At 33.1% G+C, this 27,483-nt stretch overlaps 1 protein-coding gene across 1 annotated transcript in view; it reads left to right on the forward strand.

The window, feature by feature from the left end:
• LOC148627010 (laminin subunit alpha-like) overlaps positions 1-27,483 on the forward strand; it is a 64,744-nt gene that overhangs the window by 25,608 nt on the left and 11,653 nt on the right. Inside the window, exons 22-64 of the mRNA XM_088565530.1 lie at positions 394-476; positions 799-955; positions 1,255-1,384; positions 2,231-2,379; positions 3,880-3,995; positions 4,216-4,421; positions 5,346-5,476; positions 5,917-5,987; positions 6,190-6,334; positions 6,607-6,747; positions 7,012-7,167; positions 7,684-7,791; positions 8,314-8,397; positions 8,735-8,856; positions 9,458-9,566; positions 9,806-9,919; positions 10,211-10,329; positions 10,609-10,689; positions 10,855-11,066; positions 11,545-11,645; positions 12,059-12,239; positions 12,779-12,916; positions 13,162-13,313; positions 13,902-14,006; positions 14,302-14,413; positions 14,997-15,167; positions 15,612-15,808; positions 16,224-16,498; positions 18,079-18,217; positions 19,624-19,717; positions 20,025-20,132; positions 20,832-21,017; positions 21,366-21,520; positions 21,857-22,030; positions 22,610-22,743; positions 23,044-23,203; positions 23,478-23,602; positions 24,194-24,531; positions 25,068-25,161; positions 25,880-25,997; positions 26,156-26,296; positions 26,599-26,747; positions 26,985-27,164. Of these exons, the coding sequence (XP_088421656.1) occupies positions 394-476; positions 799-955; positions 1,255-1,384; positions 2,231-2,379; positions 3,880-3,995; positions 4,216-4,421; positions 5,346-5,476; positions 5,917-5,987; positions 6,190-6,334; positions 6,607-6,747; positions 7,012-7,167; positions 7,684-7,791; positions 8,314-8,397; positions 8,735-8,856; positions 9,458-9,566; positions 9,806-9,919; positions 10,211-10,329; positions 10,609-10,689; positions 10,855-11,066; positions 11,545-11,645; positions 12,059-12,239; positions 12,779-12,916; positions 13,162-13,313; positions 13,902-14,006; positions 14,302-14,413; positions 14,997-15,167; positions 15,612-15,808; positions 16,224-16,498; positions 18,079-18,217; positions 19,624-19,717; positions 20,025-20,132; positions 20,832-21,017; positions 21,366-21,520; positions 21,857-22,030; positions 22,610-22,743; positions 23,044-23,203; positions 23,478-23,602; positions 24,194-24,531; positions 25,068-25,161; positions 25,880-25,997; positions 26,156-26,296; positions 26,599-26,747; positions 26,985-27,164 (6,161 nt within the window). The remainder of the gene's footprint in view (positions 1-393; positions 477-798; positions 956-1,254; positions 1,385-2,230; positions 2,380-3,879; positions 3,996-4,215; positions 4,422-5,345; positions 5,477-5,916; positions 5,988-6,189; positions 6,335-6,606; positions 6,748-7,011; positions 7,168-7,683; positions 7,792-8,313; positions 8,398-8,734; positions 8,857-9,457; positions 9,567-9,805; positions 9,920-10,210; positions 10,330-10,608; positions 10,690-10,854; positions 11,067-11,544; positions 11,646-12,058; positions 12,240-12,778; positions 12,917-13,161; positions 13,314-13,901; positions 14,007-14,301; positions 14,414-14,996; positions 15,168-15,611; positions 15,809-16,223; positions 16,499-18,078; positions 18,218-19,623; positions 19,718-20,024; positions 20,133-20,831; positions 21,018-21,365; positions 21,521-21,856; positions 22,031-22,609; positions 22,744-23,043; positions 23,204-23,477; positions 23,603-24,193; positions 24,532-25,067; positions 25,162-25,879; positions 25,998-26,155; positions 26,297-26,598; positions 26,748-26,984; positions 27,165-27,483) is intronic.

The following is a 27,483-nucleotide window of genomic DNA, read 5'->3' on the forward strand; positions in this document are numbered from 1 at the left end:
CCTGTAAGAGTTATTGCCCTTGAAAGATGAAAAATGACAGGGTTTTTTTTAGTTTTCAGCCAATATCTTTGAAACTTAAAGAATGAAACTTTCTATCGGTGAAATGATCCTAATGATAGTCCTTCCAAAGTCTTCTTGAGTCAAAATTGTTGGACAACTCCTTGTCAAATTTATTGCCCTTGAAAGACAAACTTTAATCAGGTGAGCGATTCAGGCTCCTAGGAACCTCTTGTTTTGAATAGGATAATGTATAGGAATTCAAGTCATCAGTGTGCTTTCAATCTCTTCATAGCAATTTTTGTGACTTTATATTTGGTTTCATGATTGTATATAAGTTACTATCTGTATCCATTTCATATGATTGTTTAGTTGACGTATTAATTTAATTTGCAGGGGTCAGTTACAGCTATACCATATGATCAGTGGAACCATGGATTTGTCAGACCTCAGATTATATGTATAAGAATCAATGGAATGTAAGTACACTGTATTGTTCTTATAGAGGTTCACTCACTTAACAAGTCTATAAAGATATCGAGAATGAAGTTTTTAACAAAGATGTGGGATTTCTAAAACAGCAAATGATATTTTCAGATTTAATCAACTTCTGCAGTAAGAGTACATGGTCATTGCTCTCTAGACCACAATATGACATTGTAGTCATCACTGATCTTGATAGTTTAAGAAATCACTGAGTCTGTTCTATACTCGTGAAGGACAAACCAGTAGCTAGTGTAATGTATTCCACCTATATTTATGCAATGTTCTGCACTCTGAAATATTGTTTTTGTATTCCAGCTGTATAACCTCTCGTTACTTTATCCCTGTTGGATCTGTGAGGATAGAATTTGAGGAACCACCCAACCAGGATCTCCAAGTTGATAGAGAAAACTTCCCCAGAGGTGTTTATGATATTGATCCTGACATCGGCCTTGTCAAACTCAACAAGAGTATTGTAAGTATGGACATTGACCTAGATGAACGAAACAAAAATATTGAAAGTAAACTAGCCTTACCATGATGAACAAGAATATTGGAGGTACATGTATTAAACAAGAATATTGGAAGTACATGTATTAAACAAGAATATTAGAAGTACATGTATTAAACAAGAATTTTAGAAGTACATATATAAGGAGTATTGATCTTGTTGTACTAACAATATATTATTTAGATAGACATCAAAACTTAGAGTAAATAGACATGTTTTTCATTACATCAGCTTTATGTACTCGTTATGTTATCTTTTTTCAGACCAACATTGATATTGAAGGAATGATTCGTAATCCTGGAAGATTTTATTTCATTGTCCACTTCTACATGCCAGGAGAAGTTGGAATGGACATACCTGTCAACTTTCATGTTGATGGACAAGATTTTAGAGGTAAGAAAATGGTAGTCTCAAACTGGCTAAAATTAACAAAAACCAATAAAAAAATGAAAAACATGGCCGCCATTACTAAAAATAGAACATAGGGGTCAGACAGTAGTTTTTCGCATATGTCTTGAAAACCGATAGGTTTAGCAAAATTTTGACGGGGTAAAAGTGTTCAGCAGGATGAGATCTATCTGTGGTCATATTTTCATTTCGATATGTTAAGCCATGTCAGAGTTATCTCCCTTTTTCGACATTTTTTTGCTATTTTGAATGTTATTTCTTTCAAAAATCTTCTCCTCTGACACCATCTGACCAATTGGAACCAAATTTGGTATGAATGTTCCTGGGGTATTGTGCATAGAACTGTTGTGGGGAATTTTGATCTGTCAAATGTTCTTTCTTCAAAGAATTAAAATTCTGTCAATTTATCAATTTAAAAGTTTTTGAAGTGTTGTTACTGTGAAAATGTCAAGGAGTTTTAATTGTTTTGATCAGACTTGCAGTAGAAATTTTTAACAGTACTGAAGTGGTGTTATGCATATTGAAAAAAATTAAAAATGCATTAATTTCTTAATTAATTGCAGTTAATACATGTACTATGTAGAGTTAATAAATGTACTATGTACATTTAATACATGTACTATTTACAGTTAATACATGTACCATTTACAGTTAATACATGTATTATGTACAGTTGATACATGTACTATTTACAGTTAATACATGTACTATTTACAACACTATCACCACCTTTTAATCATGTATGACTCTTCAGACAAAATTTTGAACTTGGTCTTTGTCTGTTGCTTAGAGATAAAAGCTTATTTGTTAACAATTAATTATATTTTTCAGGTGTATTCCGTCCTAGATTTTGTCCAACAGTAGCTGGTTGTCGTGGACTTATTACATTTGATGATGACTTGAGAAACAAGATTATTGGCCAAACTGATGGCAAAATCCGAATCAGTTTTAATAACACAAGTGGCAAAGATATCTGGCTGGTATGGTGCCATTATTTTTTAGTTCCAGTCATATAAAATTCAGACATTGCCTTTGGTAGAAGTGATGTATGGTGTAGAAAAACCCACAGAACAATCAATACTTTTACAGTCTAACATATACTGTATTTTAAAGTAATGATAGTCCATTCTCTATTCAGATCTGTATTTTAGGGAAAACTATACCTTCATCTTCCACTTACATCAACCAAAACAAAAACAATAACCCTTGCCTTTCATCCGTAATCTATATGTATATATTTTTTATATCAGAGGTGTAACAACAAATAACAAACTAGTGCTAAAAAAAATACGCTAGGTTCACAGGCCCCGCATCTGCGATTTTTATGAAGGTAAAATCCGGAAATTTTCATATCCAGTCCGAAATCGACTTTTAATTAGAGATGTCCACGCACTTGACAGAAAGGTAAAAAATATGATGCGGATGAGGCTGTAATTAACATTGATCATTAAAAACAAAGTATGTCTCATGGCGATGGCTCTTATTTCTTGCCTCATCTCATGTTCCAGTAAAGTTTAATGCCATGGAGTATTTTATTTAACTTTTCAACATCCTGTATGTTTACAGAATAGTTCAATCGATGAAATTTCAAAAAAAAAAAAAAAAAGAAAACTTGCTTCTGATTAAATAAAAAAAAAAATAAGCCTCCCTTCTGCATCATTTTTAGAAAAAATTGGCCTGAGAATCTCGGCATAATTTTGTATGGCCTAACACTGCTTATAATATGGTTTGTAACTGTTTCCAGGATGCTAAATTGCCTGACCCTACCCACCTCTCTCAATTTCATGTAGCAACACTAATTCGTTGACACTAATATCTTTGTGTCCCATCTCATTTTTCATTTCATCATCATTTCTTGTTCATTTTATTATCCATTTCATGTTCATTGCATAGATATAGCTGAAATACTGCTGCTTGGGCATTAAACACCAACAATCAATCATTGTAACTGTTTCTAAATTAGAAATAAAAGTGATTTGGTGGGTTTTGACATGCATGAATGACTTCTGTCTGAGTTTTATAGACTGCTAGTTTAAGTGTTTCACTGAGATACTGTAAATTCATTAGCTTCCTCTTCATTGGTGTTATTATTAGTTTATTGCTGTTTTGCTGAAGTGTAAGGTATTAGTTTTCTTTTATTTTCAGTTTTCCTAACCTTAACATGTAAGTTTCCTTTTTGGTCTATTTTTTCGGGAGAGTGCTACTGATGTCACATATAGCTATACAATGATTTATATTCACACTTGACTGGTGTTAGAATGCAAATTATCATATAGCAGGATCAAAGTGATTTTAAATCAAATAGCGATAACAAATAGTGTTAATTTCACTAATCAACTGTTTTACTTAAAAATTAGTCAAGGTTATATATATCATTCACTCTTTGTATTGTGGTATTTTCTAAAAGATATATATATATATAAAGGATATTTTGTTCTGTAAAATTTGCAAGTTAATATAAAGTTGTTAATATTTTGTAGGATTATGTGCTGGTTGTACCATCAAGTAGCTATGATGCCAAACAACTTAACTTACAGCCAATTGACCATTCTGTTGAATTCCTTAAGAAGTGTATTGGACCAGGTTTTGAACTTATGTAAGTAATTTATCCTTTACATGTTGAATGCTTAAAGTTACTAGTGTATCTCTTTAACTTATTCTTGTTTTATGATGAGATTAGGAATATCAGTTCCATTTATATGTTAACTAAGATGCATATATTTCTGCCTTCAGCGAGTCTGTATCTAGTTATTATGTTAGTTATGTTATAGAATTGTTACCCACTATAATGGAATATGGTTGTTTTATCTTTGCAGTAGTGACTCACAGTTCTGTAGAGATGGAGTTTTTACTTTGACTACAGACTTCAACAATGGAGCTGTTTCCTGTAACTGTGATATTGATGGCTCCCTCAGTTTTGATTGTGCACGATTTGGTGGACAGTGTCAGTGTCGTGAGAACATCATAGGCCGTACTTGTAACAGGTGTCTGGAGGGTTACTATGGTTTCCCTAGATGCAGAAGTAAGTGTTGAGATTTGATTGCATGATAACTTTATATCTTACCTGAACAGGGATGATTTAAATACATTATCATACCCCTGCAAACAAAGTCTGTCCTTCCATCTGTCCATATTTCTTGTAAAAACAACTCTTCACAAGCTCCTTAAGGGATTTTGAAGACATTTTTGAGGAAGGTTAGGTATCATATGTAGATGTGCTTAAAAGAATATAATTACTGTCGGAGGAGTCCAAAGGGAGATAATCCAACTTATGTTCAACTTGACTTAAACCACTCTAGTGATTTGATGCAATTTTTTCGGGAAGGTTAGATATCAAATGTAGATGTGCATAAAGGAATATTATTGTTGTTGCATAAAGCCAAAAGGAGATAATGCAACAAGCGTTTTAATTCCCATTTTTAAGATGGATGGGTGGGGGTATTCTCTTTTCAAGTTTGCTCACAGTATTTCTACATGTAGTTAATTATTTTCTCTACAAGCCATTGTAATTATGACAGTGTATTTGATTGGTTATTTGTTTAAGTTTTACTCCTTTTGACAACCAATGTCATTTATTTTCCTCTTTACAGAATACAAGTCTCCATATTTTAACAAGTTAATGAGATACATGTACATCAATTAAAACTTCAATTTAAAAGTTGTACATGTAACAACTACCTCCCTGTTAACTGATAAAAGAAACAAAGTTGAATGATTTCTTTTAATGTCAATGACCAGCATTTTCTATTTGTATATGAGACCTTAGATTTACTCTAATTATACTCTTTTATTTACTTTAAAATGGAAAAATATAGATATAGTGATTTAGGTTACTGTGTGGGAACATAATTTTACCTGTAATCTTTTAAAAAAAAATAATTTTGTTTTAATTTGGCTTGATTTAGATTGAAATGTTATCGATTCACTCCATTACTATTTATTGCAGAATGTGATTGTCCATTTGGTACATGTCACCAAGTTACTGGAAACTGTATCTGTCCACCAAATGTAGTGGGTGCTAGATGTAATCAGTGTGCTGCTGGGACCTATGGTTATGATGCTCTTGTAGGATGTACTGTAAGTTACTTGGAGGATGTAATTTAAAGTTTGTAATGAACTTATAGGGTGGACTTCAAGTTACTTGTAGGATGTACTGTAAGTTTGTAATAAACCTATAGGGTGTACTTAAAGTTACTTGTAGGATGTACTGTAAGTTTGTAATGAACTTATAGGGTGGACTGTTAGTTAATGGTAGGATGTACTGTAAGTTTGTAATGCATTTTATATGTCAGTGGTAGGCAGTATGTATGAACAATAACTTTCAAACACAATTTCATAAATAAATAAACTTGCCCAGCTGTAACCACAGTTACAAAGAAGTTTAAAATCATGCATGTGTGAGACATAATAAAATTAAAAGGAGAATTTACATTACACACTGACCATAATTATTAGGTTTTTTTTAACAATTAGGTGATCAAGATTTTTTTAGAATTGATCTTTGTTCAATTGAACAGGACTGTAATTGTAACATTGATGGAGTTGCTGGTGGTGACATGACTTGTGACCAAGATACAGGAGAATGCCAGTAAGTCAATTCTATAATGTGTAGAAACTCATAGATGTAATTATATCTTTTTTTTAATTGAAATACTGTCAGTTATCTTGAATAAAAAATTTTGGAAAATGAAAAGCTGACCATAGAATTTTTACTGAAAAAAAACTTTTATCATGGTAGTTGTCTTTGCAATAAATATTTCACATAAGATCAAAAGTGTTGCTTCTTTCAGGTGCAAAGAAAATGTAGTGAATCGTAAATGTGATGCATGCAAAATAGGATATCATACTTTCCCAATCTGTGATAAATGTAGCTGTAATGAACTGGGAACCATAGAAACGGTCTGTGATGCCATGTCTGGGCAGTGTCTATGTAAGGTAAGGGTGGTAATTTAAGTTGGTAATCATTCCTTTAGTTTTTCCATCTATTTGCAAGATGCTCTGTATTCTGTAAGGTAAGAACACTGTTTTTGAACAAAAGTTATTTCATCCCACTCTTTTCTAATGTAATCATATTATTGCTGGCAGTGAAGAAGAAAAAAAAACACAGCTATTTAGTCCTTCCACTTATTTGCAAATTGCAATGTAGTGTATGACCAACAGATCATTTTATATTCTTTTATTACAAGAATTTCTTTCTTTTTTTGCAGACTAATGTTGCCCCACCCTTTTGTGACAGATGTCAGTCAGGGTCATACAACATTGACCCGATGAACCCTAGAGGTTGTACCCAATGTTTCTGTTTTGGTACCACAAGAACCTGCTACAGTTCTAGAATGTTCTGGGATGATGTAAGATAGTACAGAATAATTTCAGGGAAATTTGATTGCTTTTATCAACCTTAAAGATTTATAATAATTTGAAGCCTTTTCTGATGAGTTTGAGCTTATTTAAATGACTACATGGAAATCTGATACTGTATGTGAGCATACACTGTAGAAATTTTCAAATCCTTACAGAATTTACTAAAATTTATTGACACTTTAGTTGTAGAATATTGATAAATCCTTACTCACACATTCATGTCTTGAAATGGCTTCTCATATATTATTCAGGTAACTGACATGACAGGCTGGGAGGTGACCAACACAGAGGAGGGGTCACTTAGGGAGGCTGGTGATATCATTGCTGTTCTGGAAGCTGTCAACAAAACTATTGACCCAGACCAACCCATGTACTGGATAGCCCCAGCTCCTTATCTGGGCAATAAGGTAAGGATTTGTTCAACATTCCCCGAATTTATTTCAGATAAACAAGAAATTCCATCAACCTAATTTTTACTATGTGACAGTGAATTTATCAATGGTTTTGTATGAGTTACTCATTATGGTTGAATACAAAAATATTTTTTTTGTTTGTTTTTTTTGTGAACACCCCTTTATTGAGGACACTTCTTCATAGAAGGAAAATTGTGATGGCTAATTCTTATGTAAAGATTTCTGTCTACATGGCATTCTTTAAAAGCATGCAGAAGAGACTGAGCTTAGTTTAAACTGATTTTATTGAAAAATAAACCTCTTGAAAGTTGAATATACGTATTTACTGAATTAATATTGGTAACAAGCCTGTTCAAGCTTTGAAAGAACATCATCCCTGAAGAAGAGATGTAGAGATGTAGAGAAGTTGATAAATGATAATATATTGATATTACCAATCCTGCATTCATATACCTTTGCTTATAAACTGCAGTTCAAGTTTTATTGTCCACTAAACTGATGTCATTATAGCTCCGTTCCTATGGAGGTAAATTGAAGTTTGAGTCTATATACATGCTACCCAGAGATGATCCCACAGATTCTCAACCAATGAATAACATTATGGATATCATCATCAAGGTAAATGAAAAATCTTACCAACAGGGGGAATATTCTCTCCATTTAATTACAGTGTAACCTTTTTAGGCGACCTTCCAAGGGAGAGCAAAATCCTGGTCACATAAGACAGGTAGTCATTATATACAGGTTAATTTTACATAGAATGGATACACATGGTTATATTAATCATGGTCTCTTTAGACAGGTCATAGCCAAGTACAGGTGGTTGCTAAGACATACATGTTTCGACAGGTCATAGCCAAATGAGGTGGTTGCTAAGACTTGTATATTTCGACAGGTCATAGGCAAGTAAGGTTGTTGCTAGGACGTACACATTTTGACAGGTTATAGCCAAGTACAGGTTTTTTGCTAAGGCTAACACATTTTCTATGATACTGGATGTAATACATTTTTGTAAATATCACATTACATCATACAGTTACACATGTACTAGAATCAAAGAATGAAATCTCATGTGATTTGTCTTGGATGTCATTTGAATGTATAGGAAAATACAGAAAGTTATATAATTTTTCCTTGCAGGGACACAACATGACCATATACCATACTTTCAATGTAATGCCACAGCCAAGTAACATGTATACACTGGAACTTGATATCATTGAGGTATGTAATGACTAAAATAACCAGTCCTAGATCTATAGTGACATAAAGAGATAAATATTGTATACTCTGAATAATAAACTTAAGTAATGGTGTCAGAATTGTTTCAGGGCTAGAACCAAAAATGAACAGTTGTCAATTTCACATAAAAAGTCATATATGTAAAATAAGTCTTAAGTTGTGACGTCAACAAATAAAATAGCATTGTGATCATCATATTTACAACAGATTTTACACCTAAAATTTGACAACAAATCTTGTACATTAGTTGATTTATAACTGCTCGGTGACTTACTAGTGATAAAGGTACATTGTATGTTTACTATTTCTTTCTTTGCAGAGCAACTTTAAGGATGCTGCCACTGGACTGGACATAACAAGAGAACAATTGTATCATATGCTGGTTGATCTAGATGCTATACACATTGCTGCTAACCACTACTCTACTCCAGGAGAGGCCAGGTAAACTCTAAAGAGCTCTAGTGATAGATGTTATGATATATAACTCACTAAATGGAGATATCCATGCACAGTAGTTCTAATACACATGATGGGCTACACTGTTGAATTATGCAGTGAAATGAAATTGTTAGTTTTTCATTTGCTGGCCTTCAGATCATTTGTGTGATGAAGTTGCAAAGTTAGATTGTATACCACTGTTCACCCTCCCATCTGTTATATCAAAACTGAGGATATTCTAAAGCATCAACTTAAACTTATTACTTAATTTAAGAAAGTGCTTTTGATTTCCAATATCAAATATCTACATGGATAGGGGATATCATGCTTGGTGTCATGGGGGATGCCCTGCTTTTTGTCATGCTTTGTGCCATGGGAAGGGAATGCCTTGGTTTAATAGTGTCATAGAAAAGGATGTTATACTTGGTGTCATGGGGCAGGGGATGCCATACTTGGTGTCATGGGGCTGGGGATGCCATACTTGGTGTCATGGGGCAGGGGATGCCATACTTGGTGTCATTGGGCAGGGGATACCATACTTGATGTTATGAAAATGGGATCTTATGGTTTTTGTTTTTTTTTATGATATTCATTAATGTTCCAGACTAATGAAGGTTAGGCTTGAGTATGCCACAGAGGATGGATTAGGAGGTCTGGCTGTGTCTGTAGAACAATGTCAGTGTCCTGTAGGATATACTGGATCGTCTTGTGAGGTTAGTATCAGAAGTTCACTGAATGGTTTGGTGAAAACAGGTAGCTTTGTTTGTAACATCTTAAATGATTATATCATTGAACTTTAAGATACATACAAGGTACTGCATGTATTATAAATGTTGTTTTGTGGTTTCATTGTTAATCAATAATTACTTATGCAGTCTTTGTCTGGTTGAATATATCATTGGTCATCTGATTTTTAAAAAAGTGATTACTCATCTATTAAATTATTTTTTAGGAATGTGCTGCAGGATTTTATAGAATCAAATCCACCCCATACCTGGGTACATGTGTACCATGTAGATGTAATGGACATGCTGATACCTGTGACCCATTGACTGGAGTTTGCCAGGTAAGTAAATCAAGTTCCCCCAAACATAACTGTGTGTGCTATAGTTTAATTATAAAAATTGACATAGACCAGTATTAGTTTGCATTTAATTGGTTCCCTTTTAATTGTGTAGGATATTTTTATATTTGAAAAAAAAGCAAAATAAGAAATTACAAATAACAAACCTTTTTTTAAAACCTATAGCATTAGAATGAACATTTAATGGAAGAACTAATAAACTGGGTTAAATTTTTGTTTTGACATTGATTTTTGCAAGAAGCTTTATAATGATAAATTTTGTTTCTTTCCCAGAATTGTAGAGACAATACAATGGGCGATCATTGTGAGGAATGTTTACCTGGTCACTATGGTGACCCGTCTTCAGGAGTTTGTCAAATCTGTAGCTGTCCACTGCCCATTGCATCTAACAAGTAAGTAAAATGTAAAACACATTTATTGCACTACATGTAGCTACCTAGTTTCTTTAATTAGATTAAATTTCTTCTTCAAAAGTATAAAAAAATACCTACTGATTCTATAATAGATTTAACTGAAAAAACTAATACATAAATAACTAATACATTCTTTTGTTGTTGATTTAAAATAAAACAGAAAAGGGTTCGGTTAATGTTAATAGGATCATAAAACTTAAATATATAGATTTATAATTGCTTTCATACACACACTATCAACAAACAACTTCTTTCCAGTTTTGCCACAACTTGTGATGTCTATGGTAATCAGTTATATTGTACCTGTAAAGAAGGATATATTGGAACTTATTGTGAACGGTAAGTACTAACTCTTTATACTATGAATATTCTGTTGGGAAAATGCTGTGCTAAGCATTTTTCATGGCATGTAATCAGAACTTTTTTCAATATTTTTACTTTAACTTATAACATTCCACGATGTAAATGAGCAGTGAAGGTTATGAGTCATACATCTATATATAGGTGTGCTCCTGGTTACTATGGAAACCCCAATGAGGAAGGCAGTACCTGTCAGCCATGCCAGTGTTCTGGTAACATTGACTTAAATGACCGATATGCCTGTGATATTGAGACTGGAGAATGCCTTAACTGTGTCAACAACACTGCAGGATCAACATGTAATATCTGTAGAGACTGGTGGTATGGAGATGCTGTTGTTGACAAAAACTGTCAAGGTATGTTTTGGAATCATGACAGCTCTTTTTATATCTCTGTTTTTGTCTGTAATCAATTTTTTTTATTCATTATCATTGCATGGTGTAAAGTAAAATACTTTCATGAATATTTTATTCCCCATGTCAAACAGTAGATATATTACAACTTCACACTGTGATATTTTGTTTAGATATTAAGTAGGTATGGGATATTGACTACTTATATGTTGTGTTTATCTTCATAAGTCTTTTATACTGGCAATAACTGTACATAACATATTATTTTGGCATTTTCAGAAATGAATAAAAAAGTAATAAGTAAATTCCAAATTTCCTTATAGTAATCAGATCGTAGACAATTTTGGATTACAGTGCTTTGAATACTTATCTTTTTTATAACTTTGAAGTATTCTTTTCTCCAGTCACTTCTTATATGATTTTTTCTTGTGAAAATATGTTGAAATTGACAAATTTATTATTGTTGACATGTTTTCTTTAGAATGTCAGTGTGACCAGTGTGGTTCTGATTCTTGTGACAGAGATAATGGACAATGCCAGTGTAAACCAAACGTCATTGGCCCTGGATGTGAACAGTGTGCTGTAAGCATTTTTGTTGTTTAGATTGGAGCAGATAGTGGATAAAGTTAAACTATGGTTTGGTATTGAGGATATTGTTCAGTGCCAATGCCAACATGTTGTTATGAGCTCAAATTTTGATATTATTTCATAATTTAGTCTATGTAGAGACTTGTATCTTGAAGTATCATGCCAGTGCTCATGTGACATTCTTTTACATTTATCACAAATTTCAACAATTATCCTTGATTTTATGTCTCAGGCTACTGCTAGTATCAACAATCTCCAGTGACGACATGACATGGTTAAAAAAAAAAAACAGAACAACCTGAGTTTTGAACATTTAAATGGAACATCACATCTCACCCTGTAATCTTCATGTTTCTTTCAAAACTGTCGTTTTTTGTATTTATTAGCCTATTCAATCTATTTTTTAGCCCAACACATATGGTTTTGACCAATGTGAAGGATGCAGAGACTGTAACTGTGAAGTAGCCTCTGTTAGTCCTCAGTGTGACTTGTATACCGGAGTATGTACCTGCCAGCCTGGTGTAGAGGGACGATATTGTGATGTCTGCATTGAAGGATATTGGAATTATGGAGAAAATGGTTGTCAGAGTAAGTTAGAATGCCTAACATAAATAGAATGAAGGTTGGCTTCAGGGACAAGCCAGTCTCTACAGATATAACATGTTGGTCCTGCTGTTTTAACATTTGGAGTGAAGAGACATGTCTCCTTTTTAGCATATTTTCAGAAAATGAAATTTCATGTTTTCAAGAATTCAAAATACATGTAGTGGCCAGATAATATTTTATTATCAGTACTTGTAGCTCGTCTATTCCTTCATGATGATTGATGAAAACATATTTCAGAAGTATCCAACTGTATGTAACAGGTTTTAAGTTTAACTGCTGTCAATAGGTGCATCTGTTTCATTAGTTACTCAAAACTTACAAAAAAATTGTGAGAATTACTTTAAATATGAATATACTTCAGCATAGTGAATTTAACCATGTCAGAGACTTCTTCCAGCATCCTTTTCCTGCTTACCTCGTTTAAGTTTAGAAGAAAGAGTCTGTGGTGAAAATGTTTAAAATGAATGACAACAGGAATTTTAAAGAAAAAAATATTTTAGAATATGAATTTTTATTTGCAGAATGTAATTGTGAATTTGATGGTGCTATAACCTGTGACAGACAGACAGGTAGATGTCAATGTTTACCTGGAGTTACTGGACCTACCTGTGACAGGTGTCTTGATAGATGGGTTCTCATACCACAAAAGGGATGTCAAGGTTAGTCACTAAGAATTCATTGAAATAGACTTTATTTGTTAGAGGTAGGAGAAATGTTCGGGTCCTATCAGACAAGTTCAATCCCCTATCATCTTTTATGCCTGTCTGAAGTGAACCTTTATACCTTTTGTACACCTTGTGTGATTTTGAATTTGGTTATTTGATTTACTGTTGATTTGTCTTTTCATATCTGTCATATTCAGTTAAAATAATAAAAAATAGCTTGTTAAGTTTTTGCCTTACAGAATGTGACAATTGTATCGATATTTTGATTGATGATGTTGAGAGACTAGAAAGGAATCAGTCTGGTTTGGAAGAAAACCTTGCTGGAGTATCAGCTGGAGTCAGCGCTCACAACAGACTCAGGAGGATAAATGACACTGTTTATATTCTTAGGGTGAGTTAAAGGAGTGAATGAAAGACTCTGGTTCGACGGACAGTCTAGTTGGGATTTAGTAGGAATCTGTACTTACTGAACACAATTAATGCCATGTAGTTCAATGATTATATACTTAGTACAAACAGTACCATGTAGTTAAGGGTATATAAAAATCCCTATTTGTCTGTCTGTTCACACTATATATATGTGCAACTCCTCCTTAACCTCTCAAGGGATTTTGGTAAAATTTTATAGGAAGGTTTAGCATCATATATAGATATGAATGAAGGAATAGAATAACTGTTAGTGTACTCAGAGGGATATTCAATAAGGGCTTTTAATGTTATTGCATTGTAAATGCTGTTTCTTCTAAACTGTTTAAGGCATTTTGATGAAATTTTATAGGAGGGTTGAGTATTTTGTTTAGATGAACATGAAGGATTATAGTTACTGTCTGGGGACTCCTTAGGGAGATATTTGGAGTTAAGGGTTATACATTGTACTCAATTTGCAGCAGGGGGTATTCTCTTTGTGAGCTTGTTCACAGTATTTCTAGTTTCTTAATGTACTAAAATTACATTAATATTAATGCTGTTTTAATTTCAGCCTGAAGTTACTGCACTCTACACTGATCAAGGTGACCATGACCTCACACCGTTGAGGATGGATTTAAGTGAAATGGAAGTGAGGACTGATACAGGGCTTGGAAAGGTATTGTAAACATGGAAAGTTATTCTTTTTCATTCTTTTTTTTTTTTTTTTTTAAGAAAGAACTTAACATGACTAAAATAACAGCATTATGCATAATCAATTTTAATGTAGCTATAACTTAAGGTTGCTTTTTGTTGTATAGTTTGACAAAGTACGAAACATTGTCCTCAATTTTAATGATTATTGTACTATGCTTGGTAAAGAAACAGAATTTAACCATATGATTTTATATGGACTTGCACTAAGATTTGAATTGTATTTACAATAATTGTATTTTCTTTCTTTGTTTTTACAGGCATCTAATTTAGAATTGACAGGAAAAGCAGTTCAGGATGAGAGTAACCTTCTCTTGGACTCTGCCTTGGAAACTGAAGGAATGATGGCTGAAGTCAATCAAATCAAAAGTGGTGGGTTTGTGTTTAGATCATGTGCTCTTAAAATGATGTACATTTTATAAGGTCAAGGTGGTTTACAAGATTACCACATGAAGGAAGAATATCGTCTAAGAAAAAGATGTTCTTTTCTGAGTGTGGCGATCTAGTACAAATTAAAAAAAAATGATCTGATGCACCATTATTAGAAACTGAACAATCCAAGTCCTCTTTGCACAATTTATTGTGTCTCAATCCTTATTTGCCAATAAGTTATTCACATTTTCTTTGTTAACATCTACAAAATTGATTTTCAAAAAATAGCATCTGATTTATTTGTATTTTGGTGGATCTTTAAAAAAGGGATAATGAAACAGAAAGATGGAGAGTATTCTTGGCGGAAGCTGGCGTTTATGAAGGAAGGATGGTATACCAGAACAAATCATCTTTCTAAACCAATGAAAAAAGTAGAATTTTATTTGAAGTAATATTAAATTATGTATACTACAAAAAATTACAATATGTAGTTTTGTTTTAAAAATGACGTGAGTTGTAAGATGTTTTTGTTTTTTTCTTTGAATCATTTTGCTGATGGGATTTCATGGTTTTATTCATGTAGATACAGTACAGCATATACAGAATGTTTTGGCCAGGATCCAAGAGGGTATCAAGTTAACCAACATCTCCAGCTATGTAACCATCTCCCAGGAAATTATGGAGGAGATTCTATCCAGGAACTTCACCAATGACAGGGCTGAGTGTGAAGTCGAACAAATGAATGCCAATCTATGTAAGAGAGGCATTGTTTTACTTTCAATATGTACATGTAATCTTATAATTTAGTTGAAAATCTTTGGATTTCAGTTTATATACTAGTAAATAGTTATATACTATAGGTCAATGCAGTAGGGTGTCATGGCAACAACTCATTTGAATAAGCAAAATATTACCAACTTTCTTAAATAGATAAACAAACAATAGCTTGGAGATGAATTAATTCAGCAGCCCTTTTCACAAAAAATCATAAGAATAAAATTAGTCATAAGTTGTGACGTCACAATACTTAATTCTATTATGACATCATCACTTATAAATATTTTTACACTTACGATTTTGTTGTGAAAGGGACGACAAGATTGTAATTTGATGATTGTAAATTGTAATTGTAAGTTTGTCCTCACTCATCGTTGCAATGTTAAAATTTGTTCTCAAGTGTTATTGATTAAAATTCCAGTGACATTTAGTCTGCGAGAATACGTAGTTAACTCTGGTGAAGAATCAAACCATACTGTAATGTCACGTAAAGCAGTGAAGATGCTAGTGACACGTCTCTATGACCTACAGAATGGAAGTCGTCTTTCTGTTGTTGATGCTGAGGATGCAACAGACATGGCTGACAATATCAGAACAATGGTCATGACTGCCTTGAAGGTTAGTAATTCTAATGTATTGTACTCCTTAAACAAAGTTTTGGGAATTTAATAGGTTTCATTCTGTCTGTCTGTTAGATATTACATTCCTGCAATTCTTCTTTTAATACATGCTGAATTATCATGTATGATAACATTATTGTGAAATTTTATGTAGTTTTATGCAAAAATAGCCTTGGAAAGCAATGTTTTAAGCAAATAACATCATATATCTTTTTAATGTAAATATCATTGGGTTCATAAAATTTATATAATAAAGTTTATCTTTTATCTTTTTTTTATCTTGCTTGTTGAAAAAGATCTGATCTGTTGTTAGAAGTAGACTTTGGTCAAAGAAATGCATGAGAAACAAATGTTATAGAAAGTCTTGCTATCAATGAATTTGATTTAATATTGATTTTAATTACCATTTTAAGACCCTATTAACTGATGTGAACGTTGAAGCTGTTGATACGAAGACCATCTTGATGCTAGCAGAAGAGTTGGTTGATAAAGCAAGAGAGGCTCTCATGCAGGGCAAGAACTGGACACGAGAGGTAGAAAAAATGTCAACAAAAATGGATGATGGCTTGGGGAAACTCCAGATCAAGATAGATGACTTAAAGATGGGAATTAATATGACACAAGGTCCTGTTGATGATGCTATAAAGCATGCCAATTCTTTGGAGGACCAAGCACAGTTCTTAGAAAGGTAAAACCAAAATTTACGACAAACATGATGACTTCCCATTCAGAATTGTCAACTTTCCTTTCATCTGTGGCAACATCCCTTCAGTACCTGCATATTACATATTTCATATCACAACTCATACATTATGCCATAGCTTGCTGTAACTATGCAGGCTTTTTGTATTGCACTAGAACTCTAACAAATAGGCTTCTGGAACAGGGTTATGTTGCTACAAGATTGAAGTCATCACTACAGAAGTTTTATGGTCGTCATCATGAACTCGTGGATCGTTATGGTGTATCCATCAGCACCATGAAAACTGATGTATTCAACAGGTCATAGTTTTCCTTTCCTCAGTTGTCTACCCCGGACTTGACTTTTTATGAGCAACTTGGCGGGTGTTTCTAGAAAAGCAGAGGACGCTTACCCTACCGGTGCACCTGGTCCATGCTCCCAGTTTTTAGTGGAGTCCGAGTTCTTCTTTTACTTTTGTTGCTTTGTATGTATGATTTTGATTGCTTTATGTTCTTTGTTGTGCATGTCTGTTTTCCATGTCTGGTCTTTGTCACTGGATTGCATTCTTTTGATTACCGCTATAACCTTGGTTCCCTTGATTACTCTTCCATGCCTGGTCTTTGTCTCTGGATTACATTCTTTTGATTTCTGCTAGAAACTTGATTCCCTTGATTACCCTTCCTTTACAAACATATGATTCCTTTTGTTTTTCCTCTACCAGCAACTGAATAAAAATTTTACTCTCTAATGAAAAATTTCATTCTTCATTATGGTATTCATAATGTTCTGCATTGCACTTGTTATGCATCTGCAGTGCACTTTGAAGTTATCTTTGTGAAATAGAACAAATAAAACATTTATTGGTTCTAACATTGACATTGGCATAAAGACCTTGTTTTACTTAGACATTTTATGATATATTTTCACTAAATCCTGTTGGACGTGTTTTTTGATATTTTTGTTTGTGTAAACAAGGTGTGCTTATTAGTTGCTTTTTGATTTTGAACTAGCTTACAGAAAAAGTGAGTAATCTTCCAAAGTAGGAACAGTTTGCTATCTTCTGTCCTGTTTGTTTAAGTGTTTGTATTCTGTATTGATCTTAAGAGTTAAATCCAAATTAAAGAGATTTGTTTTATTGATGTATTTTCCCACCACTGTCCCAGGCTAGGTGAGGGTTCAGCACTCACACAAACATGTTTAACCCTGCCACATACTTTATGTGCCTGTCCCAAGCCAAGAATCTGTAGTCCAGGGGTTGTTGATGTATTGTTCATTGTTATTCTTTAAAATTTTTTTCTATAGATTAGGTTGATTTTCATCTTTTATGAATAATTTCACTTCATTTATTTAGGGGCCTTTTACAGCTTTATGGTATGGGTTTGGCTCAGCATTGAATACTGTGTGGTGACCTGGAGAAGTTTTATAGTTTGTTATTTGACTTTTGGTGGACAACTATATCATTGGCAATCATACCACATCTCCTATTTTTATACAGGATTTCATTTCATATAACACAATGCCAAAATTTCTGAAATGTATGTCACACTTGTTATTTTGTCTTCTCATGATATAATTGTTCATTGCAGTATCTACACAGACACCCGTGAGACGTCATCGAATGCCATTAAAGCTGCTCAAGCCTATGGTGACATTGTTATGGCTATAAATGATGCCTATGCTGCTGCTCTTGTTGCTTCTAATGCTTCAAATGATGCCTTCATGATGGTAAGGAAGAATTCAGATTATGTCCACATATATTTTTACTGAATAGACAATTCTAGATGGGTTTGACCATAACATGCACCAAGTTTATAAAAGATTTTTAATACATATTGCCAACTGTGTCCTTCATAAATATTCAAAAGATAGTTTTTATTTATTTTTTTTTATAAGAATTTTCAATAAGGATTGTTTATTGTTCTATGTTTGTTTGTTGCTCTTGACTACTCAATTATTTGCTTGTAATTTTTTTCCAGATTAAGCATACATTTGTAAGTCATTCGTGTGACAATGTAGTCACCAGAATTACATTATAATTTCATTGTAAACATTGATATATTTTCTCTGGGAAGATTAATTTAAAGGATGACTGGTTGGTCACAAACTTTCTAAACTATACTCGGCGTCACATAAATAACATACTGTTAAAATTTGAATAAAAATATTTTCTACGACTTTATTGACACCAACCGTCGTTTAAATTGTCTTAAATGACTTGCTCATTCGTTTAGTCAAACAGCTTCTCAAAAACAAGTCCCTTATTAGCTTAAATCATGCATAACAAATCCTTACGGGAAAATCCCATACTAATATCCGCCATGTTGGTTTTTACGGGACGATTTGTTTACAAACGAAGTTCGTAAGTTCCCGTCGAACTCCGGTGACAATCGTCTGCTTGATCAACTTCTCGGTATTGTACGTTGTTCGCGTAAAATAAATCCGAGATATCCGAAATAACGCCGAAGTGCATTCTGGGTTCTTCGGTTTTTGGACAAACCATTTAAACGTAAACAACATCTCCTAGCAACCCGATCACTGTAAACATGGCCGACTTTTTACAATGTAAATATTGCCACCTAGAATTAAAATCTGACCGGAATTTAACGATTCAATGTTTAGGGAGAAGCCGTTTGGCTAAACGAATGAGCAAGTCATTTAAGACAATTTAAACGACGGTAGGTGTCAATAAAGTCGTAGAAAATATTTTTATTCAAATTTTAACAGTATGTTATTTATGTGACGCCGACTATAGGTATAAGATTACATGCATGCTTTTATTACTAATACAAAGTAGAGTTAACTAATATTAAAATATACTTTTTGAGGTTAACCAGTACTGCTTAGGATCAATTTCAATTTTTTTTTATGGAAAATATAGATGTTAGTTGAATGATGATGTACTCTAAATGTGAATAAGATATTATATCCAGATTTTGTAGTGGGAGGTATATAGTGATGATGATTTAGTCTAATGTTCATACTACTTGGAATATTCTAGCAGAATATAATGTCAATAGAGAAGCATTTCAATGATACCTCAGATGTTCATATCCTAACAACAAAAAAATGTTCTTGAGAAACCATGGAAATTTGATATAAATGTATAAGTTCTTTACCCTTTTATATTATAGTCCAATGGAGTTGGAGCAACATCAGCTGATTCTAAGAATAAGAGTATGATCTTGCTGGCTGATGCTAAGGAAAGAATGGATACCACTGATCCAGGTAAATATCTTGCATCATGTTAAAAAATATTGAGCCAAGGTTTCCATTTATTTCTGAATATTTCATGTAAATTTTTGTAGCTTTATATTTTCACATTTTTAATACCTAAGAATACAATAATTAATTATTGTTCTTGTGTATTTATCTAAACCTAGTTGTTACATTAAATGATACAGCAGCTGTTTTGAAGGGGAATTATAGGGAGTGAGGATATCAAGTTATCAAATGAGGTAGTGGGGGTATCAAGTTATCAAATGAGTGAGTGGGGGTATCAAGTTATCTAGTTATTTTTTGTGTATATTTCTAGAACTAGCAACCAGACTGAATGATGCCGTAGCAGAGACAGAAAGAGTCCAGGCATTACATCAGGGTGTTGCAGATGAGTTCGCTATAATCCGAGATGACTTACCGTTTGGTAAGATCATGTACTCTTGGTTTGCATACACTTTTGAATGGCGCACTGTATTTTATGCTTAAAAAGGCAGAATACTGTGTAACAGATTTAATCAAACATTATACAGAATATTCTGGCAATTTTTAATGTTATAAAAGACATTGTTATTGTGATTAAATGAGATATTATGTCATTGTTAGGGAGTTTAAGTTCAGGATTTACTTTTCTCTTATTTTTGTAAAATTTTCACACCTCTTGACTGATGTTTGAAAAATATTAATTGTCTCTAAAGAGTTTCAAATTCTTAGACTCTGATTGGTCAAAATACAACGGGGCGATTGGTTGTTGTATGATTGTGTCGCATTGTTTATAAAATTTTTTTGGTCCAAAAGCAACATTGTCATGTTTTTTACATGGTTCTCCCATAACAACTGGTGATTTCATAGGAAGACGATGGCTAGAATTTCCACCATGATACCTACGTTTTTGTCTTAAAAAATTTAGAGAAACAGAATCTACAAGTGTAGCTTGTTGATTATGAAATTTCTCACATGTCAAGAATTTTACTGTTCAGCAAGCTATCAGTGTAGATTCTATAGTAATCTGATATTGTTCAAAATGATAGGATATGAGGGATATACTTGTAATAGTTCAAAATAGGCAACTTGTGTATGAATTTCTGGAATTGGAAGCTTTTCAGAATGTTACTTGTTTTGACAGGTCAAGTTGGCCAGAGAGTCATGGATGCTGAACAGAAGGCTACAGATGCAGAAGTTAGAGCCACAGCTGCCCATGATAAAGTGAACTATATCTTAAATAGGTTACCTCAGGACAAAAGAAATATCCAGGAACTTGCATCAGATACTGTCAACACCAATAAAGACACCAATGATGCCATGGAGCAGAGTAAGTGATAGAATTATAAAACCAACATATATTGGTGTGATTTAACACATTTATGCATACTTCAAGTTAAATTAGTTTTAGTCTAGAAAATCTTATCTCATTAGCACATGTATTTGATAATTATTTTATATGTACACTTAATTAGTATCATTACAATTACACTCAGTTTTGGCAGTGTTAAAACTCCCAGATTTTTCATGACTTATCCTTTGGCAATGGCAATTTGAAATCAAATGAGATATTTGTTTGCATGTATTTATTACTTATTTTAAACATTAAAAACATGTTAAATGTAAGTTTATGTTTACACAAACCTTTACAACAAACCAACAACTTTGATTTTTCTAGTTAACTATGTAGCTGGCAATGTCCCAGAGATCCGTAGACTTGTGGATGTAATTGGTAACCAGAAAGAGATTGTCCAAAGATTACAGGACAGGGTCATTGTTAACATCACTGAATTGAAAGAGAAAATAAAACTGGCCAGAGATGAGGCTAACAGGGTATGTCAAGTTAGCCTACTTCTGAAATAAAAATGTTAAAGGGATGTTGTATCACTGTATTAAACTACTGCAGATTTATTTCAATCAAGATGATGTACAATGATTTAAAGTTCAGAGTTTAGATCTTATTTTGGCTTAGATATTGTATGCTACACATTTTTTTCTCTTCTCTTTAAATATACTATTATAAGTGTTGACAGTTAACAACAGAAATGATAATTAATTTAAAACCATTCCTACTGTTTTTTTTTTTGTTTTTTTTTGTTTTTTTTATTGAAGCTCAAAAGATATTACTAGTTATTTGTTGTACATATATGTGTTTGTATGATATCACAGATTCGTGTTGGACTTGAATTCCTTGGGAACACAACAGTAACGTTACGTAACCCACAGAACATTGAGGAAGCTGGTTCATTTAGCAGACTATCTATGTACATCAGGACAACTAAAAGTGATTCCATGTTGGCCTATGTTGGTGGCGATTATGTTCCTGGTAGACCTGTTGTCCAGGTAAATACTGTCAATTGGTTAACTTGTCTTCATTAAAATATTGATTGATTATACATGATGGATCATCATCACTGCCTTAATTTTAGCATGGTTGTTATCATACCTTTTGCTGGTGGCTAAAAATAACTGTGCCAAAGTTTTGACATACAAGTGAATATAAATTTGGAAGGAAAATAATAAGTAACAGTGTAAGTCTTTAGTTAACTAATACAGTTATAAAAGTACCACCAAAGGTGATATACATTGTACATGACCATTAACTAATCACCTCTAGTAAAACCAGTATAGTATGTATTGGACCACTAAAATTTATTTTAGTATTACTTACCATAACATGCCAGAGATGCCAAGGTTGACCTGAAGGGTTCTGAAGGTGATATACCAAGCCAAAAGTAATCACTTCTAGTAGAAGGGTTGTAACTGTACTGGACATTTGAATTGAAACCCATGATTGTCTTTTTTTGCATGTTATTAGAAAATGATTTGTTGAGTGACTTTAATGTTTTACAAGTATGAAATCAAATATTCTCAACAATACTTTTTAACAACTATTTAAGAAACACTGACTTTTTGTTCCAGGATTACATTTCCCTGCAGCTTAGAAATGGAAAGCCAGTATTTAGATTCTATCTTGGATCTCAGGAAACACCAGCTGATATTGTTCATCCATGGGATGTCTCTGATGGCCAGTGGTACCACATTATTGCTGAGAGGTTTGTACATGTTTTAAAAGGTCAGGGTTGGACTAGTTGACTAGATAAGGACTAGTGTCAAATCAGTGATAATTGTCAAAGAGGGTAGCTGTTAGTAGATTGTGAGAGATGTTACCTCCAACTGCAGTAGTTAATGTCATTTAACAATGTTGAATATGAACCAATTCTCAACTATATTTAAATTACCAATTTTTTTTATTTATACTTTGTACTTAAGTTTTGAGATTCAGTGTTAGTGATGGCATTAGTGATTTAATGACATGCATTGTATTCTCCTGCTCGTAAAAATATTTATTTTAGGACTGGTAAGATTGGTAAACTGACAGTGAGGAAACAGGGAGAACTTGGTAATGAGGTAAAGGAGGAGGTATCTGGAGAGGTACTTGGTACCTTTACTGTGTTAGAACTCAACAAAGACACTTCAAAGTTCTATGTTGGTGGACTGCCATATGGTGTTGATGTAAGAACCATACTGCTTCAGGATATGTGCTTGTGTATCAATACTTAGAAGAACTAGAAAACTAAAACTTGTAGATAAAAGGCTATCCTTAAAATAGAATATTGATGCTATAGTTATAATAAACAAGTCACCTATGTGCCTTTCCTGATGTGTTACTACAGGTAGTAAAATAATCTGAGAACCAATATTCATATCTTATTTTGTTCAAATCTGAGTGACTTAAAAGGGCTTAAAATGTTGGGTTAAATTAAAATTGATAATTGATAATTTGCAGTTACCACCAGGACACACATACACTTCCTATGAGGGCGTAATGGAGGAGGTCATGTTCGATGACAAACCAGTAGGACTCTGGAACTTTGTTGATGGAGAAAATAACTATGTTGGAGCACTTGAGAGGTAATAATATGGTATCTAATCATATCCCCACTCAACAAGTGTGTGGTATATTGGAATCACCTTGTCTGTTCGTACGTCTGATTCTTTGACACAACTACCTTTTTTTTTTTAGCTGAATGGATGATTGATTGCAAATAAGATGTTAGGCTTTACATAGAAAGAGTATTGTTGGGAATATGTTGAACTAATGTAATGAATATTGAACAACTCCTAATGACTTCATTGAATGTGTATTGCCGTCTGAATCTAACTTCTGCCCAAGCCAATTTCATTGTAACAGCAGCCTTGACAAATGGAATGTACTAAAATGTGGACATTACTTTCGTGCAATAATTACAACAAACCATAATTGTAAGAATAGGGAAAATATCGTGATTGAATTTGGTTGCTGTCTGATATCAACTTCCTTGTATGAGTACAACAATGGGTGCATCTTCATGTTTATATGCTGAACACCATTTTGGTTGAAAAAAAATGTTTTTCTCTGTTAATATATAGTATATTATTATTGTTTTAAATATGGTCTAACATGTTAAGTTGGATTTAAAATTCTATAAGGTATGCTTCACACAATACTTTTATCTCTTTCAGGAACAAGCTGACAAGGGTAATATCCAATGGATTCCGATTTGATGGTCGTGGCTATGTGACATTAAGTGCCAAAGAAATCAGTTTTAGACCAAACAAAGAAGGAGATCTTATCATGAAGTTCAAAACCTATGCACAGAATGGACTTCTTCTGTTCATGGGTAAAGGCAGAGACTTCATCTCTCTGGAACTACGTGATGGACGTGTGTTCTATCAATACGATCTTGGTGGTATGCCTGCCCAGTTGATGACAAATAAGACATACAATGATGGACAATGGCACACAATCCAGGCTCAGAGAATTGAAAGGCAGGGATTTCTCAAAGTAGATAATGATGATGGTAAATATTTTAACTAGTAAATTCATATACATGTATGCATGAATTTATGTGTAAAATTTATTATAAACTGTGAAGATAATGGCTGAGTGGTAAAGGTGGTGGACATGTAATCACAAGGTTGACCCTGCTGTGAGTTCAAGCCCCACTTGTGCCCAGGTTTCCAGGCACCTACCCAAGTATGTGGTTTCAACAATTTCCAATCTTGAATATTGGGCTTTTCTACCGCACAAGCATGGCGACCATGCAAAAAGCTCATATTACCCAAATGGTTATAAATTTTGTCATTGGTAAAAAGATGTACAGAATGTGTTAATTATAATCATGCATCTGTATTCACTGTCATTAAACCTAATCTACTTTTTATCTTTACATATAACATAAAAAGTCATGTGATGAAATATTTTAGCATTATTTAATAGGCTTGTGTTGATTTTATTTCTCAAACATGAATAATTTACATTCAGTTGTATGATTTCATAATTTTTTTAAATTGTGTCTATTTTTAACTGATTCTGTATGCAATTTGTTCATCATAGGTATAACTGGAGAGTCCCCAGGGGGACTAAAAGAATTGGCTTATACTGACGAGATCTTCATTGGTGGTTACAATGAACTGTTAATGCCTGTCAAGTAAGATATAACATAACACTTTTATACAGAGTGATAGTGAGTTTTTCATGATCAGATTCAATACCATATGGGGGTGTAAAATTTGGAAATTATTAGGCTAAAAGGTATATGAAAAATTATGGCATTTTTATTTTGGGAGATGCTTGGTGGTGCACAAAGTACTTTAGCCCAGAATAAATATTTAGCAGAATTTATTTTGGCATAGATAGACTGCTAAAATAAGCCAAAATTAACAACCCCAGAAAATTACCTGCTATACAGTTTTCATAGGAAACCAAGAAAACTGTCAAAGCTAACCATCAATAAAACCTTTCTACAAAACAACAGACAGATATACTGTGTTATACTGTCATCAATCTGTACAGATAATGAAAGGATTGAGGTGATGCAATTAGAAGATAACATCCATCTGTCAAATATATCAGGCAAAATGGCAATTAAAAATTGAGTCTTCAAATTTATCTAATAATAGTGAGATCCTTTGTGAAACATAAACTTAAAACTTTCAATTTTACAAAAACATTAATGATGTTTATGTTTATTGCAATTTACTTAACATTGTTGTTTAAGTATAGAACAAGGTCGTTAATTGTGGTTTCTCAAGTTCACTTCCTAGGAGATTATTTTACTGAGAGATGAGAGTTTTGTATGTTCACTGCAGATATTTTTATACATCATTTTATTGTTTTTCTATTAATTTTGTATTTGTTTTTAACAGATACGTGCGATCTATAGGATTTGATGGTTGTATTAAGGATGTGCAGTTTGATGCTACTAAGTGGGATCTGAACCAGAATACCAGAGCTCTAGGTGTACTGCCAGGATGTCCTGATAAGGTCAGTAGGAGTTATCATTCTTCATATACATTCACACTCACTTTGTGTAATAATACTGTCCTCTTTGTTTAGAATCTTTTATTTATAAATATGCTTCTAATCAAAATTCAGCTTCTTGTCTGTACATGTACATAACTGCATATTTACTGCTACTTTAGGTCAGGAGAACAGCAAACTTTGGTGCAGCTGGATTTGTTTCCATGGTAACTGATAGTGTAGGAGATAACTTTGATGTGACCTTCAAGATGAAAACATTTTCCAACAACAGTTTGTTATTATATGCTGGAAATGCTGATAGGGTAGGATTACATTCTCAGATAGTTCTTTGTATAATAATCAACATGTACTATGATATGATTCTGAGAGAGAAAATGGAGCAGTATCTATTGTACTTCAGTGAATAAATTACATGTATGGTTGATGTTTTGGAACCTTAATGAATAAAGGTTATTTTAATGACTTTTAATACTGTAGCACAATAATTATGCTTATATTTGCATATTTTAGATTAATTACTAAGGATGATACTACATGTATTTGTAAATGAATAAGCATAATTCAAAGTGATGATACTCGAAATTAATTGTTCAATAATTTACAGGATGAAGTATTCTCTGTGTCAGTTGTGAATGGTCGTATTGTAGTCACAAGTGATGCTGGAGGTGACCTTACTACACTGGAGAGTGATGCCACATCTCAGTACAACGATGGAAAGTGGCATTACCTTTCTCTTATGAAGATGGGCAGAAAGTAGGTGGCAATGATTTGGTAAAAAGTCGGATATTTTTATGTCGATGTTAGGTAAAAATAACTGTTTTATTTTTATAAATGTAAATGTATTTACTTATTTAAGACAAAGTAATTTGTTTTGAAAGAACTAAGATATTTAGCTGAAAAGCAAAAGTGCTTGATTGTTAAAAATATTTAGTGAATATCTGTCTTGATGCACTCAGATATGTCTAAGGTTGCTTATGTTCCATTTGTCAGATTAATGATGAATATAGATGATAGAGAGATGGTGGAGAGGATGTCAAAGGGAGATGACTCTGATATAGCAACTGATCCTATTCTGTTTTTTGGTGGATATAACGGAGTAGTTCCTGAAACTTTGGTTGGATCCACCAGACCATTCATTGGATGTATCTCGGATGTTACTGTAAACAATAAGTACGTGTTCTCTAGACAAAGTATGTTGTACCATGATTGACCTGTTGTTAATTTCAGTACATGCTTACTTGGTTTAACTTAAACCTCAGACTTGAGGCACTGCTGTTGATAATCAAGGTTAACAGACAAGGTGGGACAAAAGTAAAATTATAATTAATGTAGAGTATGGGTTTGAATGATGCTGATGGACTTAGGCTTATTTAATTTGTTTCAAGTTCTGAAGTTAGAAGAGTGTTTCAGTGTTGATAAGGCTAAAAAAAAATATGCTAGGTTCTCAGGCACCGCCATCTCCCTAAAAACCCTCCGGCATCTGCGATTT

The sequence above is a fragment of the Perna viridis genome, chromosome 1 (assembly GCF_037379345.1).
Source record: "Perna viridis isolate PV_CMFRI_1.1 ecotype Kerala chromosome 1, ASM3737934v1, whole genome shotgun sequence".
Classification (NCBI taxonomy): domain Eukaryota; kingdom Metazoa; phylum Mollusca; class Bivalvia; order Mytilida; family Mytilidae; genus Perna; species Perna viridis.